This window comes from Vanellus vanellus (genome assembly GCF_965231255.1).
Source record: "Vanellus vanellus genome assembly, chromosome: 11".
Classification (NCBI taxonomy): domain Eukaryota; kingdom Metazoa; phylum Chordata; class Aves; order Charadriiformes; family Charadriidae; genus Vanellus; species Vanellus vanellus.
The window spans coordinates 7,466,045-7,482,104 of record NC_138916.1 but is presented as its reverse complement, the minus strand read 5'-3'; the positions used below and the strand labels follow the sequence as shown (position 1 = coordinate 7,482,104).

The 16,060-nt window shown below is 41.1% G+C and overlaps 1 protein-coding gene across 1 annotated transcript in view; it reads right to left on the bottom strand.

The window, feature by feature from the left end:
• TRPM1 (transient receptor potential cation channel subfamily M member 1) overlaps nt 1-12,446 on the bottom strand; it is a gene marked incomplete at both ends in the record, with an annotated part of 88,654 nt that extends 76,208 nt beyond the window's left edge. Inside the window, one exon of the mRNA XM_082488945.1 lies at nt 12,390-12,446. Within this exon, the coding sequence (XP_082345071.1) occupies nt 12,390-12,446 (57 nt within the window). The remainder of the gene's footprint in view (nt 1-12,389) is intronic.
• Between the last annotated feature and the right edge of the window lie 3,614 nt (nt 12,447-16,060).

The following is a 16,060-nucleotide window of genomic DNA, read 5'->3' as shown; positions in this document are numbered from 1 at the left end:
TTAAAACACATTAATATATAAACCAACATAGGAGTTAATGATTTACTGCTGAATCGTACTAGGAATAGTGTCGGGTACTGTGTATAAGAAACAAGAGAGGATAAACCCCTGAACAACTTGTTTCTCCCCTTTTTTGTAAAAAAAGATTTACCACATGACCTGTGGCAGAAAAATTGGGAAGGAGGGAAATTAAAGTCAACTACGAACTCTGGAAATAAAAAAGGAAAAATATTTCAATGTCTATTATGTTAAAAAAATACAAAATACATTTAGTAGAGCTTAGTAACCACTGCTTGCTTTCCACTGGTAGAGGCTTAAGCCATTCAGCTATTAAACACATGAAAGTAGATATTATGGAATATTAATCCATACCAGCTGTTACATCTTTTACTGTGCTATTATTAGAGAGTAATCTTTATTGAACAAGGCTGCCTTTTCATGTCATTTCCAAGAGGACATTATACAAGCCAATACTGTTCTACAATACATCTTCATAAAGGGGTTGAAGAAAGCAGGAGATAATGAGTACTTGGTAAAAATACATTCAACTTCATCCTTCAAATCTAAGGCACTCATATATTTATAAGAGACACTGTCACTGTAATCAGTTGATTAGCTAATTTTTATTGTGACTGTAAAAAATGCTTTTATAGCTTGCTATTTACATGAAAAGAAAAATGACCTCTTATGAACCAGGACAGATACTGAATGTTCTCTTATGGAAAGTTCAAGGCCATGTTATTTCCTATCTTCAGTAGCAGGTAATGAATCCAGTTAAAAACATCTGATATGATCTAGCTGATGGAGCCTTAATGAGGAATATTTAGGATTGTAACAGAATTTTAACAAAACAGCATCAACACTGTGAGCACAGAATTTTCTAATGAAGTATAAAAGCCCTGTTAGGTGAGCCACGTTTTTAGAGGAGCAACTGCTTTTACTGGTGGATAAACTTTATAGACAACTGCATTTGCAGACTCTAAGGAAACTCTATTGGATCACATGTTGCTGGAATTCTATTAAAAATCACAAAAAGTATCACACTGTTCCAAAAAAGTAAAATTACTGGCAGAAAAGGTCAGCATTATCTGCTAAAGATTATGAGATTGCCATTAAAAATAAGCTTCTAATCAGTTTCTTGAGTTTTGTACGAGACTGTACCAGCTGCACAGGGGAAAACAGTTGTCATAGCTACAGAATCTACATTCTCTCTACCTGCAGTCTCCTCGTTTTGTTAAATACAAGATTCTTCTCTAATTATGTTGCAATTATTCATCAGGGTTCCTTTGGTTTTACTCATTTGGACTTTAGATTGATCTTACAGATTACATATATATTAGTTTTAGCGTAAACGGTGAGGGTCTAGGATGGTAAGAATGGTATGATTCACTATGTTCTCCCACTCTTCCTTGCAATTTACACAGTATCTCCTCAGCAGCCACTGCCCTTTTGCTCTCCCCACATTTGCAAAACTCCTTCAGCGGCTCCCTTTCCTCAGGCTGTCCATGTTCTGCCTAGACAACGGGATCTGCCTCACCTGGTTAGCTGATCCCTCCACAGCATTGCCTGAATCTGCCTCTATCTTTGACAATCTGGCACGCACCACTGCCTTTCACAGTCTCTGCTACCTGTCTTTAATCCTCCCCGCCCTCATCTTCATCCGCTGATAAACCAGCTCTTATTTACGTAACATTGGGTTTGACACCTTCTCCTCTCCTCCCAAATAAGTACCTTAAAATTCTGCTGTTTCACTCTCCTCTTCATGCCACTTCTCAGGACAAATTGGCTTTCCCATTCCACCCTACTAATGCTTGTCTAGAGGACTTCCCATCTCCAAGCCGGAAAGGTGGGCAACCCTACAATGTCACTTCCACTCCTTAAAGTCAATTTGCCTGCTAACAACTGGCAAAAGTACAGAGCAGACAGAGGTACTCACAACACAAATGCTAACGTACATATTAGGAGGTAAACCTGGGGTGCAAGTGTAAGCCTTTAAGCAGTTTATCTCATTGCTTACTTTTTATTTAAAATAACAGTGTTTAGGGTTTTTTTCTTGTTTCTCCCCCCCGCTAGCTCTGAAATCATAAGGATAAAATATGAGCTCAACCATTTTTACAGCTAATTAGGAGTCAGACAGTTAGCCAGTTTTATAACAGATATGAATCTATGTAAAATCCTTCCATTCAGTCTTTATACACCTCTGCCACCCAGCTGTGAAAGGCTGTTGCAGTGAATCCTTGAGCTATATACATCTTGAATGTACTTTAATGATTCTCAATTACATTTCTCTTTATGTATGACTTCGAAAAATATCGGTTCATCTCTGGTAATTCAACTCTATTTAGAATTTTGGGCAATATTTACTCAATTTTCCTAAAGACTTGGAAAAGCTATACAAATAGGAGTAAAACGTGCCCTTGCACCTTCTCAACACATGGACATTTGCTGTTTTGCAAGCTGCATTCTAGGAATAAATGGCTTTTTTCTCCTTGCTCTTTGGTGATGTTTCTTGACCTTCCCTTTCACTGCTTGTCTGCCTCTCATAGATTTTTAATCTCCATTTCCAGTCATTTGGATAGCCAAGGTTTGGCTTATTTTCCATTTTTCAAAGTTAGTATCTTTGTTGCAGGCATCTACACAAGGAGAAAATTGACGTCTGGCAACCCTGAGGAGGGTTTGCATGAGCAATTCCTACATCACAGGCTAGTTAACTGGAGGCTTGAAGAGGGGATATATGATTAGAAGAACAGTAAATCAGTTTTCTGAAAAAAATAAAAGTTCATTTTAATCAGCTCCAGCTTTTCTAACTTCTCTATTAGTGTTGCTCGCAGAAGTTGCACAAGAGATTGGGGCCCACATACAACAGAAAACGATTTCTGTGAAACAGACAAGACGTGTAACAGAAAGGGAAACAGAGGGAAAGCGAGTTGCCCAAATTCACAAAGCAGGGTGGATGCCACAGCTAGGAACAAAACTGTGAAGTTAAAGTGCTGATCCAATCCACCACATTGCCTATGAAATAGTTCTTTTTGAGTGCATGCTGGGTCTGGTTGGCGTAGAGTTCATTTTCTTCACAGTAGCTAGTATGGGGCTATGTTTTGGATTTGTGCTGGAAGCAGTGTTGGTAACAGGGATGTTTTCACTACGGCTGACCAGCGCTTCCACAGCCTCAAGGCCTTTTGGGCTCCTCACCCCCAGCCAGCAAGGGCTAGGGGAGCACAGAAAGTTGGGAGGGGACACAGCCGGGACAGCTGACCCCAACCAATCAAAGGCATGTTCCGCACTATGTGACATCATCATCAGCGTATAAAGCTATGGGAAGAGGAAGGAAGTGGGGCCATCGGAGTAATGGCATTTGTCTTCCCAAGTCACTGTTCCATGTGATGGAGCCCTGCTTTCCTGGGGATGGCTGAGCACCTGCCTGCGATGGGGAGCAGGGAATGAATTCATTGTTTTGCTTTGCTCGCGCACTCAGCTTTTGCTCTGCCTATTAAACTGTCTTTATCTCAACCCAAGAATTTTCTCACTTTTGCTCTTCTGGTTCTCTCCCCCAACCCGCCATGAGGAATGAGTGAGCGGCTGCGTGGCGCTTAGTTGCCAGCCAGTGTTAAACCACTACACAATGCTCTCTGACTCTTCCTTTACTCTGCCACCTATGTTTTTCACCTCATTTTTAAGGACTGGCTAGATTAAAAGCATTGTCATCACTTGTGGTAGAGTCTACAAATGCAGAGTCTGAAATTAAAAAGCACCAGAAAGATTCTGTTCATTAAGGCAATGGTTCATTCTTCAAACTTAGGAGTGGAATGCACTAAATACCCCAATCTATATCCTTCATTGCAAGATCACCTAACCTACTATCACTACCCAAGACATGAATTAACACTGCTTTCCAGCAAAATTCCACCCACGGAAGGAGATGGAATACCCTGTTGGTCAGTTTTGGGTCACCTGTCCTGTCCGCTCCTCCCTGCAGGTGGGACCCCACCATGCTTTTCCGCTTCCGACCCTCCAACGGGGCAAATAACAAAGTTAGTTGGCCTTGGGGGTTATAGCAATAAGTATAAGCAAGAGCCTCTCTGCATACCATGCCTGGGCATCCGCTATAAACAATTGGTCTTATCACTCTGAATGAGTGAACACTGTCTGCACAATATGCTGTTAATTTCAGTAATTAGAAGAGGCCTAGCTAAGAAGCAAAGTTACTGAACAAAATTGGTTCTGCTTTACCTTAAACCAGGACACCTTTGTTTGTTCACACTTGTGTTTTCTAGGCAAAACAATGGGGCAACCATTTGGAGCATGGTACCACTTACAGTCACATTCTGTGTATCTCCTGCAACTATAAAATCTTTATCTGCCTCAGAAGCACTCTTATACAACTACTTTCTTTATTTGAAAGTCAGAGTGCGCTTTGCAGTATCCATCAGCATTTGCTTCAGTTTTTAACAGGTAGCTGCCCTTGACAGATTCCTTCTGTAAAACTGAAAAATTTTCAAAGTGAAAATTGCTCAAGTCTTTCTGCTCTGATTTATCCCTACTTAGAACCATGTAAGGCTTGTTTGCAGACCTTCCGTGGAGAGATGCTGGTAAGCAAGAACTGGCAAGAGGTGCAGCATGAATCAAGCATCTACAGCAGGTTTTTCTGAATGAGACTAGGAGTAATTTGTGCTGGGAAACAGGCACTGAAGCACAGTCACGAAAGACATAGATTCAGGCGAATCCTACAGTTGCCAGAAGTGAATATGAACAGCATCACATTGCTGAAAAGTAAAAAAATATTTTTCTGTAATTCACAAGGTTATTCTGACATTCAGTACATGACATGAGTTCTGGGGAAGGACTTTGTTCTCTCCATGTCTGCTGCAGTGCAACTCATAGTTTCATCATTATCACAGGCACAAGTCAAGCATTAGGGAACATTTCAAATATATCATCCCTTAAAACTGAAGGCTCTGCTCACATGCAATATGGAAAAGGACAGTTCTCCTGCTGTTCCCTTTGTTGCCTTCATCTTTTTCTAACAATACAAACTCTTGGTATTAAAGCCATGCTTTCACTGATATGGCTAGCGCAAGAGTCCAGAAATACTTCCTATTAGCCCTGCAATTACAAGTTGCGAACCTGCACCGACTCAGGAATTTTATCTAGACAAAACCCTTTTCTCCTTCTGGCCCTAAACTCTGGTAATAGGTTATTAAAATGCTGCATTTCAGAGTGGCACCTCTGTATACACAATTTGTATGCTGTTCAAATTTATAAAGGGGATGAAAGGTGTTAGATATGTACACGACTGTTATGTGGTGGACACCAGGCCAAGCCTGCCATGCCACTTGCAACTCATAATACATGTACTTATCCTGCTGGACAGCCTGCACTTGCTGTAAATTGTGGGGTTTACGCAGTATTTGCCCAGACATACAGATGTTCTATGAGATATATGCATGTTCCTTATAACTAACAGCTATCATCAGTTTTAAAAATCTGCCAAACATTTGGACTCAAACACACTAAGAATGTCAAAAAGCTCTCACAAAACTCATGACATTCTCACTGCTGGAAGCCATCACGACATAGCAGTTGTACATAGGGAGCATTTTGGTTAGAGGTACATAAAAGGCTTTACACAGTGCAAGAAGTCTTGTCTCTGATTCCATGCTTACACTCTATCTCGAACAGTAAGTTTCCATGCCTTCGTGGTAACCCTTCCTTCATGCTACAGATCACATATTACTCGCTGTATGCACACACCATCTGCTCCTGCTGGATGTCTGCAGCAGAGAAGGGGCTTAGTGCAATGCCGCATGCCTAGCTATGCTGGGTGGCTCATACCTGCAGAATATAGGCTCAACTCTTTATGAACAATTCCTGACAACAAAGAGATTCCTGAAAGCCATACCTTTCAATGTCTGTGTTGAGAAGAAACTTACATGATCTCAAGAAAAATGTCATGGACATGCCAAGGAGAACCATTTGGTACTACATTTCAAGTTTAACACATACTCTATTACTGACTGTTTTCCACAATGCTCTTATCCAGTTTGTTGAAGGACATTAAGATACCAAATCAACACTAAACTGATTCAGTGTTGATTCAGCAAGGCAGTTCAGTAAAAGAGGCAGTAAAACGCTCTTTGTAAAATAGCATACACAAGCAGAAAAGATTTGTCAAAACTGGGCAAATTTATATACTCAACTCATTTTTCAGTATCTTTTTAAAACACAGCTACAGTACTGATTCTGCTGTGATAGTCATAGGTTATTCTAATTTGACATTCCCTTCTTTCATTAAACAGAACAGAACAGGCCGTGCTGCTGTCTCCAAGTTTGTGAGTCTGTACTAGAGATCACAAGCTGCTAAGTAGTTTTTGTTTGTTTGAAAAGGGGCAACTGATAACCTGTTGGCCTATTCTCCAGACATAAGTCTGCCTCTTTCTCTTTAAGGCCAGGAAAGTCTACCTGTGATGACAGTTTGATTATTGTGCCAATATTTTTTGAGCATTAAGGAAGATACAGCACCTGCTCTGTTGTACTTAGAGAGAAATAAATTATTATACCTAAGTTATTTTCTCACTTCCATCACCCAACCAACTCCCCAAACTGGAAAAAACACAGCAGTGCTATCTCTTGAGCCACTGAGACAATGACCAAAATGTTTGCACGAAGAAAATTTCTTAATCACAGCAGATTTTTTTTTTTTTGGGGGGGGGGGGGGGGGGAGGTATTTTAGAAGGTATTTTAAACTCTCAAAAGGAACTTCTATGAAAATTATTTCACTGTTACCAAGTGATCTATCTAATCATAACTGTAATATTAACCAGTTGCAGATAACTGTTACAAATAAACCCATGAACTAATCTTTTAGAAACCATCCAAAAGTATGCCAATTTGAAGGAAATCACAAGCTTCTTGACAAATAGTTTAGAAACAGAAACTAAATTAATCCTGTTATTCTTTTCCTTCCTGTTCCAAGTTTAATATTACCATAAGCAAACACAAAAAGCATACAATTTAAGATTAACAACTGCAACTAACTTCAAGGAATTTAATATTAATTTTCAAGCTTCATTAACAAATGGTAAGACAGCTCAAAACAGTGACTTAAAGGGGAGAAAAAATAATTTTTCTGTCTAAAAATAAGTTCTCTCTGATCTAAGAGAATGTATTCGTCCTTTCCCCTCTTTACTCTGGTTTGTCTGGTCATTTACAAAACATGGGACAGGTTATTTGCCTTAGCCTGAAGGTCTAATGATCTCTCCACCTTTGTAATCATAGAATCACAGAATGGTTTAGGTTGGAAAGGACCTTGAAGATCATCTCATTCCAACCCCTCTGCCATAGGCAGGGACATCTTCCACTAGACCAGGTTGCTCAAAGCCCCATCCAGCCTGGCCTTGAACACCTCCAGGGATGGAGCTTCCACAACTTCTCTGAGCAACCTGTTCCAGTGCCTCACCATCCTCACAGTGAAAAATTTCTTCCTAATATCTAATCTACATCTCCCCTCTTCCAGTTTAAAGCCATTCCCCCTCATCCTATCACTACATGCCCTTGTAAAATCTACGAAAGCTCTTCTAATGAATCACTGGGTAATATGGTACTACCTGAAAAAATTTTAAAAGATCCCTTATACTTTCTATAGTAGTGCTGTTGAGATTTTCAGAGTTGTCCAATGTATTTAGATAAAACAGCCTTTAAAATATTTTTTAATATTCTAAAAAAATTAGTTGTTTTAGACATCACTGTTATTTCTTGCACCACATTTCACAGGCAGGAAGAAGACAGTGACGTGAGCAATAAAGCAATTAAAAATATATTAATGTCTCTATAAAAGCTTAAATCTGAGCATCTGGAAGGCTTGTACTGAGTATATCCTTATACAGATAATCGCAGAGAATTTACAAGCATGGAAGAATCATAGGCAACCACAAATAACATGCGGAGAAAAGCTGTTTCAATAAAATGGTCTTCTGTTCAGAGGAACAGAAAATGAGTGATAGTAGGCACATCTTCAAGACATTTAGATCAAGTCAATGGAGACAGTAAGCAAAGATGAATGCATTGTTTAGTACTACAAAAGTAATTCGAAGTAATTCCCACTAGTGATGTACAGCCAGAGAATCTGCTTCCTTTTTAAATAAACTGAGATATTTACAAGAAACAAAAACAAACCACAGATATAAGCACGCACACACACAAGCATACTCCTTTTCTTAAACGTTACAGATTTCACATTTAATTTACAGCATTCTCTGTTCAGGTAGAGAGCAACGCCTTTAACTGCAGAGCAGGTAGCAACAAGTATTTCTGTAAAACTGCTCAAGAAGTAAAATGTCATCTTCCTCTAGAGCACTGCTTTCAAAATCAGGAGAATACATGGGAGAGCTAAGCAGAGTAGAGAGCTGAGAAGAAATACTTGGTCATTTTAATTACTCTTGCTATTCAGCACTACTGCAGTAAAAATTGGGAGTCAAAATCATGCACCAGGACCACACGCTGTTACACAGTCCTCAGAAAAAGGTCCGTGAGAGTGGTGAAAAGGAAAAATTATTAGAGTGGTAGGTGAAATTTTTATTATAAATCTTTATGCTTAGCTATATCCCATGGCTTTAACCATTTCCTGCCTAGTTTTCCAATGTATCCCAAAGCATTACACCCCTATAGAACACACACATTCAAGACTAGTTTCAATTCCTGTTTCCAGCTGTATCCTTAGCAAATGCTTACATTCAATACAAAACATTCTCAAGCACAACAGCTCCCAGATTTCCTGCCTCGAGATGTCCTGACCCCCAGAGACAATCACTTCCACTTGCCTTTATGCTGACAGCATGCTATTAACCTCAGAGAGCCAACCAACATTTCGCACGAGCAGTAACACTCCCAGCCTACTACACAAGCCTAAAAATCTATTTTTTTAGTCAACTCTGGAAATAATATTTTTCTCATGAAAGGTAAAGTTTTTGTTCCCAAAATGATAATTAAAGCAAATAAACACCAAAAGAATTATAAGAACTAAACCAAGCAAGCCATGGAGGGAATTGACAGCTTTTGGAAGACAACACTAAATCAGATGTCGAACCTTGTTAAGAAAAACCAAATCTGTACTGTGTTCCTTCTACCTTCACTTGACTAGTCTTTCCTATGGGATTAGTGGGATAAGATGAAACAATTTTGTGTCTGGGTATTTGACTTCATCCCATTCAGGAAGTAAAATTCTGCATGCTTCGCAGTATCAAGATAGGCTTGGGGGCATTTAAAAAAAAGAAAAAAGAAAAAAAGCTGACTGCACCTGGGGCACAATGCCTGCATTATTACTCCAATTTGTCACGTTTAAGTGAGCCTAGATATATAAAACAACATTTTAAAGGGGAAATCCTTCTCTTTAATTTCCTTTACCATTGTTTCTCTGTATTACTCAACAAATAAAGTTAATACTACCAGCCTATGAAACTACTGTTTATCTTTGTAAAGTCATATATAGGCAATATACAGTTGTTCATGAAACGGAAGCATCCTGGAGGACAGCGTGGTTTTTCACACTATTTGGGCACAGACATGAGGCACCTAAAAGGCAACTGTGCAAGTAATGGGAAAAGTTACACAAAGTGACACTGTTGCTAAGTATTAGCTGACATTTCACTATGCTGCTTCATATCTCTGAGGCGAAAAAACTGAACCCACAGCAAATGCTTTGGAGCTTTCTGTTTTTCTTCTAAGTGTTTAGGCTTGGCCCTGGTGACAAGGACATTACCGCTGAAGTATTCTTTTTTTTTTCCCCACCTAGCACTCAATGTCTGTAATAGGGCCTGTAATATGGGCATTACATGCAACTCAACAATCTCTTCAGCAGATAAAAGGGCCAGGGTCACAGTATCACAGTATGCTAGGGATTGGAAGGGACCTCAAAAGATCATCTAGTCCAATCCCCCTGTCGGAGCAGGAACACCTAGATGAGGTTGCACAGGAAGGCGTCCAGGCGAGTTTTGAATGTCTCCAGAGAAGGAGACTCCACAACCTCCCTGGGCAGCCTGTTCCAGTGCTCTGTCACCCTCACTGAGAAGAAGTTTCTTCTCAAATTTAAGTGGAACCTCTTGTGTTCCAGCTTGAATCCATTACCCCTTGTCATATCACTGGTCGCTACTGAGAAGAGCCTGGCTCCATCCTCATGACATTCCCCCTTTATATATTTATAAACGCTAATAAGATCACCCCTCAGTCTCCTCCAAACTAAAGAGACCCAGCTCCCTCAGTCTTTCCTCATAAGGGAGATGCTCCACTCCCTTAATCATCTTAGTTGCCCTACGCTGGACTCTCTCCAGCAGCTCTCTGTCCTTCTTGAACTGAGGGGCCCAGAACTGGACACAATATTCCAGATGCGGTCTCACCAGGGCAGAGTAGAGGGGAAGGAGGACCTCTCTCGATCTGCTAACCACCCCCCTTCTAATACAGCCCAGGATGCCATTGGCCTTCTTGGCCACAAGGGCACAGTGCTGGCTCATGGTCATCCTGCTGTCCACCAGGACCCCCAGGTCCCTTTCCTCTACACTGCTCTCTAACAGGTAGCTCCCCATCCTATACTGGAACCTGGGGTTGTTTCTGCCCAGATGTAGGACCCTACACTTTCCCTTGTTGTATTTCATTAAGTTATTCCCTGCCCAAATCTCCAGCCTGTCCAAGTCTCTCTGGATGGCAGCACAGCCCTCTGGCGTGTCAGCCACTCCTCCTAGCTTAGTGTCATCAGCAAACTTGCTGATAGTACACTCAATTCCCTCATCTAAATCATTAATGAATATATTGAATAATATGGGCCCCAGTACCGACCCTTGAGGCACTCCGCTGGTTACCGGCCTCCAACTGGACTCTGCCCCATTGACTACGACTCTCTGGCTTCTCTCCTTCAGCCAGTTCGCAGTCCACCTAATTATCCGGTCATCCAGTCCACACTTCCTCAGTTTAGCCATGAGGATGCTGTGGGAGACCGTGTCAAATGCTTTACTGAAGTCAAGGTAGACCACATCTACCGCTCTGCCATCATCCATCCACCTCGTTATTTCCTCATAAAAGGCTATGAGGTTGGTCAAGCATGACTTCCCCTTGGAAAAGCCATGCTGACTGCCCCTAATAACCCTCTTATCCTTGATATGCCTTGAGAGGGCACCAAGGATAAGCTGCTCCATCAGTTTCCCAGGGATGGAGGTGAGGCTGACCAGTCTATAGTTACCCGGGTCCTCCTTCTTGCCCTTTTTGAAGATTGGAGTGACATTTGCTTTCCTCCAGTCCTCAGGCACCTCGCCCGTTTCCCAAGACTTGGTAAAGATGGTGGAGAGTGGTCCAGCAATGACTTCAGACAGCTCCTTCAGCACCCGCGGGTGCATCCCATCTGGACCCATTGATTTATGGATGTCCAGGTCTCCAGTTAGTACATAAAAAACATGGCTGTAAATGACTTTATCCCTAGATAGTGCTTGCAACTCACCTGGTTGGCCCATGACCATCAATCCCTGCTGAATAAGTGCCCCAAACATAGACATATTCTTTCTTGCATTCACAGATGACTATGACCAGTATTTCACATCATATAGAACAATCTTTTTTAAGAAGGAAAGAGGGTTGGGGGGGTTGCAAGAGAAGACAAAAACTGTATCTCATTATTTGAATGGAGTCAGTTTGAAAAAGGTCAGTTGAGCTGGAATGTAAGTAATCCTGAGCTGAAGTTAGTCTGTATTTGTTCCAAATGAATCTATCAGTCCGGGGTCAAAAGATTTAAATTCACTTCGCATCCTCACAATTGAAAACTGAACTAAGAAACAAATTCTTAATATTCATCTACAACAGGAAAGCTTATGACAACAACAGAGTGAGCTTATAGATTATAAAGGAATCACCTCATGTCTTCTTCCTTCCCACTTCTCTTTTTCATTCACACAGTGAACAGCACATGATCTAACCACAAACCCTATTTCTCGTAGAATCTATCTGCTGTACGTGTTCAGTGAATCACATCAAAATCCTTTATACATTCTATCAGTCTTCTCATTGATTGCATCTAAATCTGGCATGAATGCTAAGTATCAATAGCCATCAAAATATGATTTTGACTATGGATAGGAATAACTACAGGCTAGCCCTGTTTGGTGATATTTAATCCAAAGACCCTTAAGTCAGTGTGCTTGTGAAAGAATTCCCGTAATAGGAGTAAGATTCATTGCCAAAACCAGTGCAATGAACATGACCGATACCTCTTGAGACTTAAAAGAGCACGGAATGAAATAGAATTGTTCTCATTCATAACAGCACCAGCTATTTAAAAAAGAAAAAAAAAGGTGGCAAACAGCATCTCCAGCTGTTTCCCTCAGATTGTACTCTTAGGGTAATTGCAAACTTACCTTTTGTGATCCAGATGCTGAGCCCTTAAATGAAGTGCGTTTGAAGGAGCCACTCATCCTCCGTAAGGAACCTGTGAACTTTCCTCCTCTTCCTTTCTTAATCCCCTGGCCCTTACCCTCCATAAGAGACCTAGTACCCCAGCACCAAAGAAGACTCTGATTTTAGTCATGTAGTCTGAGCACGTTTTTTCCTGAAGCCAACAATCATTAAGTTACAGCTTAAATAAAGATAGGCAGGCGCATAAAACAAAATCAAAGTCAAATAAGGAGCCCCCTGTTCTGATATGCACCCTGTCACAAGTGTTATCAGCTAGCTAGACAAGTAGAAAAACAAGGCAATACACTGACACAAACTGCTGTCCCCCTCCCTCTTCTCTGCTGACTCTATAATCAGGCTTAATGCACACAGCTTCTGCAAGCTATGGTTTTTAATGGACAGAGATTTAATAAATGGTGATTGAAGGTAAATCTACTTTAGAAGCAGCAGCCCGAAAGGTTTTTATTCGTGCAAAGCACAGGGCACTCAGATGGAAATTATTTGGTATCAGTAGAAAGGCACACAAAAAGAGCAGATGGTCCTCAGCGGACTATGGGTTAGAGGCCTGGTGGAATTCTACAGGATAACTGCTGATGGCAATTGTGTCTACAGCAGGTCTCAGGATGAGAGAGCCAAGGTTTTAAAAGCAAACAACCCATCAGATCACAAGGTAGATTCCAATTAATTAGGGAATATGGGTTCTGGCAAGTAAGGTGTCGTGTGTATTATTTTCATGAATTCTCATTAATATCTCAATTAATCAATCTTGTACTATTCTGCCTAAATATGCAGAGTAAAAGCAAATGCAGGCAGTTAAGAGAGAATAAACAAGAAATGAGGAACAGACAAGGTGCTTTAAAAGAACGACAAAATTATTATTGACCAGGAAATATCTAGTTGGCTCCAGAAGACTTGCCTTCTCAGACATAAGCCAGGAACCTGTTAGAGAGCCTGGTTTAGAAAAGAAGATGGATGAGAGCACAGGGAAACTAGAGATACATTTCAGAAATACATATAGGGACTGCTGATTTGCAACTGCGAGGTAAGTCAGGCACCAATAATTTACAGGATTCAGTTATACAGTCATGCTTTTTATTTCTTATTTACTCTGTTTTAGGTACACACCTTTGTCCCTCAATAAAGATGGGGCAGGTGCCTGCTTGCAGCTGGTTAGGGGAGGCACAGAAAATTGTGTCAAAAACCAAAACCAAAACAAAAGTGGAAGAGGCTGATAAACAGTGGTACACTAATTTTGCTGTTCTGGTGAGCACAGCCATAATCAAGAAAATGAAATTTCCCAGGCAGGCAAGGATAAGTAACTGACAACATAAGACATACTTGAAGCTGTGTTGGAAAATGGGAGAGTAAAAGTTCCATGCTCTGCAGGAGAATCACTTATATTAGTGCAAAGAGTCTGTGGCATCACATTAATGCAATGTAGAGAGGAGGGCATGGACACTAAAGGGTCACAAAAGAGGTCCTCCTTTCTAACCATTCACTAAACCAAGGCAAAACCAAGGAATGCAAAATTAGTATTTTTGACAAGACTTTCGACAGCAGCTGTTGTATGATGTTGTTTTAAGAAATGGCTTAGCTTAAGTGAACAAGGCTTAGCTGGAAGATGGCAAATGGAATATAAAAATCCGCCAAGAAGAGTAAACTAATAGAGCATGGACAGAATAATCTTAAAGGAAGTTGTGATCAGACAAGACACTTTACAAAGTAGTGCCTCATAAATTCCATGTACATCTGCTCTCCAAAAGGGTTTCTCCATTATCAACCGTATCAACGCCAACTGTATCCTGGGCTGCATCAGAAGAAGTGTGGCCAGCAGGTCGAAGGAGGTGATTCTGCCCCTCTACTCCGCTCTCGTGAGACCCCACCTGGAGTACTGCATCCAGCTCTGGAGTCCCCAACAGAAGAAGGACATGGACCTGCTGGAGCGTGTCCAGAGGAGAGCCACAAGGATGATCCGAGGGCTGGAGCACCTCTCCTATGAGAAGAGGCTGAAAGAGTCGGGGCTGTTCAGCCTGGAGAAGAGAAGGCTCTGGGCAGATCTTATTGCGGCCTTCCAGTACCTAAAGGGGGCCTACAGGAGAGCTGGGGAAGGACTTTTTACTAGGGCATGTAGCAATAGGACGAGGGGGAATGGCTTTAAACTGGAAGAGGGCAGGTTTAGATTAAACATTAGGAAGAAATTTTTCACCTTAAGGGTGGTAAGACACTGGAAGAGGTTGCCCAGAGCGGTTGTTGAGGCCCCATCCCTGGAGGTGTTCAAGGCCAGGCTGGATGTGGCCTTGGGCAACCTGGTCTAGTGGGAGGTGTCCCTGCCTATGGCAGGGAGGCTGGAACTCAATGATCTTCAAGGTCCTTTCCAACCTAAACCATTCTATGATTCTATGATTATACATGGTCAGTTAGCAGCAAAACATTGCAATTATTGCATGGTCTTCAGTACTGTATCATTGAGTTAGTTGCCAGAAAATAAAATATCTGGGTCAAAACCTACCCTGTTGCGAGATTAAAATGCTGAGATTTTTGAAACAAAACAAATTACCCCTATTTATAGCAGAACTTGATTTGCCCAATCCTGCCTTTTTCATCTATAAAAGTCATCGTTACATTCTGGGGCATACTCTCAAATGGTCGTAGCTATTACAGCAGTCACTTCTATCAACACTGACATTTAATGAGCTGAGAATATGTCCTCCTGATCTAGCATCTTGTTTGGTAATTATGAACAAAGCTGAAAGACATCCAGATAATAGCATATGCTGAACATTTTTGGTTTTATATTGTAGTTTAAACAAATCCAACACGAACGCTGTCAAGGAACAACAAGAACAAAAGATATTCAAGGCTCCTTTGCACAGTTCCTCTTCTTCAGCCACAACATGCACCTGAATGCAATGAATGAGAGAGAGCTGCATCCTAGCCACTATTTGTGACATCACCTCACAGAGGCATCATGTTATGACAGCACAACTCCCTAAAGTGATGTTGGGCTGCATGGCTCAGAAGGGATGACTAACAGTATTTTGGTAAAGGACAAAAACAGGGACATGCTTTTCAGAAAGCAGAAATTCAGAATACGAATCTGTTCTCCAAGGCTCAATGTAGAATGTGAATAAGGAATGCATTAACTTGGTCCTTTTGGATGTGTGATTTTAAGACTTTTGTCTGAGCTCCGTGTAACTGTTTTTGGTATATCTTAAGGACCACACTGGATTGTCACAAGCCATCAGTACCCAGGAGATGTTTGCATTCAAAAGACAGATGAAAGCCTTCTGGGCAATCAATGCAACAGAAGCTGCTGAATACTAACCCCAGTAAAAAGTCATTCCTGCTGAGGTTCTTGTCCCCACCATGTTTATATAACACTCCATGGGCTGTTTCCACTATACTAGGGGAACAGAAACACGCACCATGCTGGCGCTTTCAACAGCTCTGTGATTTAGAAGCACAAGTTTAATTGATTTTCCAAAACAGCTTGTGGTTTTAAGAGTGCAGTCTCACATTAGGAAACCTTTTAAACAAACATTGTTACTGAAGGTTCCTGTCCCACTTTGGAGGTGTCTGCTTCATCAGTTGAGCTGATTCAATGGTTTGCATGGTCTCAATGAGATCTGTGTAA